The following is a 6,785-nucleotide window of genomic DNA, read 5'->3' as shown; positions in this document are numbered from 1 at the left end:
TCACAACTTGGAAAATCACGTTTGGAGTGCAATTAGGAATTGAAGAATTCAATGAGGAGACAAAGAGAACGAAACAAATAAGAAAATTGATGGTTGAAAGCACTGGGACTCGAGGTGCCAGAAGTACTGAAGATGGAGGTCAGAGTTTAGGTGATACCAATGTGAACAGACTAGAGGATGGCTCGCAGGGAGCTCCAGCTATTTTGTCCGGGAAAGTAATTTTTGGGAAGAGTGGAATCGTCCAGTTTTTAATTGCAGGATTTGGTTCTTCCGGAGCGTTCGGATCCATCGTTGAATCTCTGGAAGAGAATCAGTGGCGAAAGAGAGCTGGTGTTGCTTACTGTCTTAGGTATATACTAAGCTTCATTAACGAACATTCTCCTCAGCATGCGTTTGATCCCGGAGGCACACCTCGCAAAGTTGTTGTTATCAACGCTAAATATTGCTTCTTGATTCCCACCTTGCGTCAAAGGATTCTTCCATTTGCTGCCGGGAGATATGCAACTGCCTTAGAAAGGAATTCTAATGAGAATGGATGCTATGTCGATTATCTTACCCACAGACAGTCGTCAACACTTGACGACAGTCCAGATAGCTTTTTGGGTGGCGATGGGCTTGATTTGAGGGAGCAAGACCAAAGGATGCTTAATCCATCGTGTTTAGATGATCAAGTTGCGAAGGTTGTGGCAAGGTCTGAAATTAAATGGATTGCCGATGTTGCTGCAGGAGGACTCGAGAATCTTAAGGTTGGTGAAGAATACCAGGATGTTATTGATGAAGAGGGGAGATGCTCGACTAGTCGGTGTGTGTTTGATCCAGGAGGGGATAGCTCGTTAACGCTTTTGTTCGGGACGCTCTTTATTGTGTCGTGGTTTCCACCTTGAGGACAAGGTGGATTTTAACCGTGGGGGAGTTGATACAAGATATCTCTATGAATATTCCCTCTATCCTATTATTTAGTTAGTTATTGATTTAGCATATCTTTCCCTTATTTTCCCATATATCTTTTAGGATCTTTATTTTCTTGCTCATTAAGTTAGTCTAGTCTTATAAATAGGAGTATTTGTATCCTTCTCATTCATTGAAGAAATACAATTACCTTTATCTTATTTTTACGCTTTATTTCAATTCGGTATTAATCTTGGTTTGATCGACGGGCAAAGCTCCCGCGACTACCTCGTCTACCTTTTATCCATTCGACGATCGCCTCCGCGACGTCGGAATCTTGTTAAGAGAAATCATCTCTTAACAGTATCTTTGATATACCGCAGAATCCATTTCACAGCTTGCCAATGACCCTTGCCTAGATCATGCATGTATCTGCTCACAATACCAACGGCATGTGAAATGTCGGGTCTTGTACACACCATTGCATACATCAAGCTTCCAACTGCGTTAGCATAGGGAACTTTCGCCATATATTCTCGCTCATCATCCGTATTTGGAGATAACTGAGAACTAAGTTTCAAATGAGGAGCAAGTGGGGTACTTACATGTTTGGAATCATCGTTTATACCAAAACGCTGAAGTACTTTGGTCAAATATTGCTTCTGTGTCAGCCAAAGCTTGCCACACTCTCTATCCCTTGTAATCTCCATGCCGAGAATCTTCTTGGCTTCCCCCAAATCCTTCATCTCGAACTCCTTACTCAACTGAGCCTTCAATCTGTCAATTTCAACTTGGCTCTTTGATGCTATTAGCATATCATCAACGTATAAGAGTAGGTAGATGTAGGACCCATCTTGAAGTCTGCGCAAATACACACAGTGGTCGTATTTGCTTCTTGTGTACATCTGATCCTTCATAAATTTATCAAACCGTTTGAACCACTGTCTTGAAGACTGCTTCAATCCGTACAACGATTTGTTCAACTTGCAAACCTAGTTTTCTTTACCAGCAACCTTGAATCCCTCTGGTTGGGTCATATAGATTTCCTCCTTCAAATCACCGTGTAAAAACGCGGTCTTCACATCAAGTTGAGCTAGCTCCAAATTCAACTGCGCTACCAAAGCCAACAAAATTCTAACGGAGGAATGTTTAACAACAGGAGAAAATACCTCATTGTAATCAATTCCCTCCTTCTGGGCGTAGCCTTTAGCTACCAATCTTGCTTTGTAGGGAACATCATCTTTGTGAGGAAATCCCTCTTTCTTTGCAAAAACCCATTTACATCCAATTGCCTTCTTGCCTTTCGGCAACGGCATCAGCTTCCACACCTTGTTCTTCTGAAGAGATTGCATCTCTTCTTCCAAAGCACCTTTCCAACCATCGCTTTCTGAACTTTCAACAGCTTTCGAAAAGATACCTGGAATATCATCAACAACTAGAAGCGCATATGCTACCATATCCGCAAAACGAGCAGGTCTCTTATTTTCTCGCCTCGTTCGCCTGACTGCAATTGGCTCTGATTGCTGCGAAGGTTCTTGAGGTGGAACCTCTTCATCAATTGACTCTTCTTCTTCTTCCGTAGGAGAGTCATTTGTGGTGTTCGTAGTTGGGATCACAACTTTTTCTTCGAACTCCACCTGCTGCGAAGTATCACTACTATTTGGATTTACCTTATTCAACATGGAAGATTCATCAAAGGTAACATCCCTACTTACAATCGTCTTCTTAGACTCCAAACACCATAACCGATATCCTTTAACACCAACACTGAAACCCATAAACAAAGCCTTCTTTGCACGTGGATACAATTTTGATTCAGTGACATGATAATATACAACAGAACCAAAAATACGCAAAGAATCATAATCAGTCGCAGGTTTACTGGACCATACCTCTAAAGGAGTCTTGCCATCAATGGCAGAACATGGCAAACGATTGACAATGTGTTGAGCGTATGTGATGGCCTCAGCCTAAAATTTCCTGTCTAGCCCAGCATTAGACAACATACAACGAACTTTCTCCACTATTGTTCGATTCATACGCTCTGACACTCCATTCTGCTGTGGTGTATTTCTCACTGTGAAGTGCCGAACTATGCCACACTCTTGGCATACATCTTGGAAATGATCACTCTTGTATTCTCCACCGTTGTCTGATCGGAGAACCTTGATCTTCCTCCCCATCTGATTTTCAACTTGAGCTTTCCATTTTAGAAAAATCCCAAGGACTTCATCTTTGCTCTTCATAGTGTACACCCAAACTCTTCTGGAAAAATCATCAACAAAAGTGACAAAATAGTGTTTACCTCCAAGTGACGGAGTCTTGGCAGGTCCCCACACATCAGAGTGCACGTAATCCAGAATTCCCTTTGTATTATGGATTGCAGTGCCAAATTTCACTCTTCGTTGTTTTCCCAGAACACAATGCTCGCAAAACTCTAATTTGCAAGACTTCGTACCTTTCAGCAATCCTTGCTTGGTGAGAATTTGCAATGATCTCTCACCAGCATGTCCCAATCGCTAATGCCAAAGCTTCGTCGCCTCTGCATCCTTCTTATTACTCGAAGTTGCAGTTGCTACTGTCCCAACAACTGTACTACCTTGGTAGTAATACAAATTGTTATTCCTCACGCCTTTCAACATCACCAATGCTCCTGAAGTTGCTTTAAGAATTCCATCCCGCATCATCACAACTAGGCCTTTAGATTCTAAGGTCCCCAATGAGATGAGATTCTTCTTCAACTGGGGCACATACCGTACATCCTTCAAAATTCTGGTGGATCCATCCTGATTTTGCAGCTTGATTGAGCCTATCCCGACTGTCTTACATGGACTGTCATTTCCCATGTAAACAAGTCCGCCATTGAGTTCTTCGAAATCAAAGAACCACTCCTTGATGGGACACATATGATAGGTGCAACCTGAATCCAATATCCACTCGTCTGGATGCGATGTTGTAGGTGAAACCGTCAAAGAAAAATCCGACTCCGCATCATTTTTGCATTCAGCAACATTTGCATCCTGCGAAGCCTTTTCTTTCTTCTTCAACTTTGGGCAGTATTTCTTCCAATGTCCTTTCCCATAACAGAAAGCACACTCATCTTTGGCAGCTCGTCTTTTCGATTTGGACCTTCCTCTTCTCTCCTTTGATCGGCCTTGTTGACGACCCCTTACTACTAATGCTTCATCTGTAACTGCTTTGCCTTTCATTTTATCTGCCTTTCGCAATTCATGACTATACAAAGCAGAACATACAGTATCTAAAGACACATTCTCTTTACCATGGAGCAATGTGGTCTCCAGATGTTCAAATTCATCAGGAAGAGACGACAACAACATCAATGCCAGATCCTCATCCTCAAATTTCACATCTAAATTTAGCAGGTCTGCTACTAACTAATTAAACAAAGTAAGGTGTTCATTCATAGTGGTACCTGACCGGTATTCAAATCGGAACAACCTTTTCTTCATAAGGAGCTTATTCTGACCACTCTTCTTCAGAAATTTGTCCTCCAGTGTCTTCCACAATCTATGTGCAGAAGTCTCATTCTTGACAGCATACTTCTGCTCCCTGGACAAACACGAACGAATTGTTCCACAAGCTAACCGATTTATGGTACTCCAATCTTTATCATCTATATCTTCTGATTTCTTTTCTTCAATGGCAATGTCAAGACCCTGTTGGAAAAGAGAGTCTAGAACCTCCCCCTGCCACATACCAAAATGGCCAGTACCATCAAATATCTCCACCGTCAATTTCATATTTGACAGTGGAAGCCTCGACCATGATGACGAACTAGCCTTGACTTCTTGACCATTACCCGCCATTACAGACTCAAAATAAAGTATTCAATATTACAAACAAATAGAACCAAGGACGAACCTTGGCTCTGATACCACTTGTTGAGAAAACCGGGCAAATTTTCTCTCAAATAGTGAAATGAACCGATTCAGTAATTTTAGAGTTAACCCAATAGGGTCTACCTCGATAAAATTACTTCCCCAAATAAATTCTTTGGAAAGACTGGTGGGGACACTGTCCTCTCTTAATTACCAGACTCTATCTCTTAATTACCAGACTCCAAACAGAATTTATCAGTCGGTGTACAAAACACTACTACAAAACCCGCAAATAATATTGAATACAATATCACAGCAGAAAAGCAAACCCAGAAATAAATGCGGAACAAAATAAATAATAAAGAAAGAACACACCCGAAACATTGATAACGGAGTTCGGCCAAATTGCCTACGTCTCCGAGCACCCTTAGCAGAGCCCAATTATATTAAATGGAGAAGAGAAACAAATGTATGAGAATGATTACAAATGGGGCAGGAGAGTTCCTTTTATAGGCAACTCTCCCCCAAAGTTTTAACTCCCTCCGATGTGGGATAAAATTTTTGACAAAATAGTCAAAGTTTGTAGGCTAGACAAACTTTAACAAACTGACGATAGATTGAAGTATGATATGAGAGCAGTCGAAAACACCGAATGGGAGGATAACTCGTATGAGATTTTGGAAATGATGACAAGGGAAGAAGAGTGCAGCAAAGCATGCCTGGATGACTGCAACTGCGAAGCAGCCTTCTTTAAAGACGGCGAATGCAAAAAACAGAGGCTTCCATTGAGATTCGGGAGAAGGTCTCTGGGAAACTCAAACACGGCTCTCATTCGCTTCAGTACAACCATGGAGACCGACATTGGAGGCGATTCCAACCGTAAAAGAATCATCAAGAAAGAACGACGCGTAGCGGCGTAGACATCCTCATCATCGGCATTGTACTTATGTCAATAGCCGTCTTGGTATTGTCAATTTCTGTGATTTTTATTCACAAGAAACGGAAGGACTACAACAAGATCAATAAAGACGAGTGTAACGACCCGCCCATTTAGGGTATAATAAATGCAGCGTTCGTTAACTAGGTAAACCTAAACGCATCAAAGATCATATGCTAGGGTTTCATTTAAAAGGGATTTGACCAACATTTAATGAACAATTAAGTAGAGTAAGAATCATGCCTTAGCAAAGGAAATCCATTAAAAACTATCGAAATAAGCGTTTATCCACGTTTCCAAAATATCCTCAATCATTTCCCAAAAACCAATAATAATATTCCAACTATGTATAGCAGCGTGCTCAAGTTCATTCTCATAGAGGTCGTTCATCACATATCACGCAAATCACAATCACATAGAATTTTCATAGAGTTTTATTGTTCAACTCATAACAGTCTCAACATATAATCACTTGCATAACATCATTTATTTTGCATAATCACATTTTGCAGTTTCACATGCAAGCATAATCATCACAATTTCCAAATATATCAACAATCTCCCATTCGCTTCATTTCCAATATTTCATAATTCATATCAATATTCAAGAGATACTTGTTACCTCATTCATCGTGGTTGAGCGGAGACGAGTTGCGGTGTTGAGTCTTCGACAATTATCCATTAATCAATTTTATACAACTTTCAATTTTTATTTCAACAAGACTCTTGGGTCCAGAGCGAAAAGAACTGAGGCTCTGATACCAACTGTAACGACCCGCCCATTTAGGGTATAATAAATGCGGCGTTCGTTAACTAGTTAAACCTAAACGCATCAAAGATCATAGGCTAGGGTTTCATTTAAAAGGGATTTGACCAACATTTAATGAACAATTAAGTAGAGTAAGAATCATGCCTTAGCAAAGGAAATCCATTAAAAACTATCGAAATAAGCGTTTATCCACGTTTCCAAAATATCCTCAAACATTTCCCAAAAACCAATAATAATATTCCCACGAAAATAAAAGTATTTATCCCAACCAAAGATCATAAAAATAGCGGAAGCGACCAAGAAGAAGTGAGGCTATGTATGAAGACACAACGACACTTTAAGTACCAACAGA

The 6,785-nt window shown here is 40.6% G+C and overlaps 1 protein-coding gene across 1 annotated transcript in view; it reads left to right on the top strand.

The window, feature by feature from the left end:
- The first annotated feature begins 5,356 nt into the window (after positions 1-5,356).
- The window catches only part of LOC125192291 (G-type lectin S-receptor-like serine/threonine-protein kinase LECRK2), a 3,561-nt gene continuing 2,132 nt past the window's right edge, over positions 5,357-6,785 (top strand). Inside the window, exon 1 of the mRNA XM_048089828.1 lies at positions 5,357-5,606. Coding sequence (XP_047945785.1) covers positions 5,357-5,606 — 250 coding nt within the window. The remainder of the gene's footprint in view (positions 5,607-6,785) is intronic.

Source organism: Salvia hispanica, chromosome 1 (genome assembly GCF_023119035.1).
Source record: "Salvia hispanica cultivar TCC Black 2014 chromosome 1, UniMelb_Shisp_WGS_1.0, whole genome shotgun sequence".
NCBI classification, from domain to species: Eukaryota; Viridiplantae; Streptophyta; class Magnoliopsida; order Lamiales; family Lamiaceae; genus Salvia; species Salvia hispanica.
The sequence above is the reverse complement of the archived record's forward strand: the minus strand, read 5'-3'. Positions and strand labels throughout refer to the sequence as shown.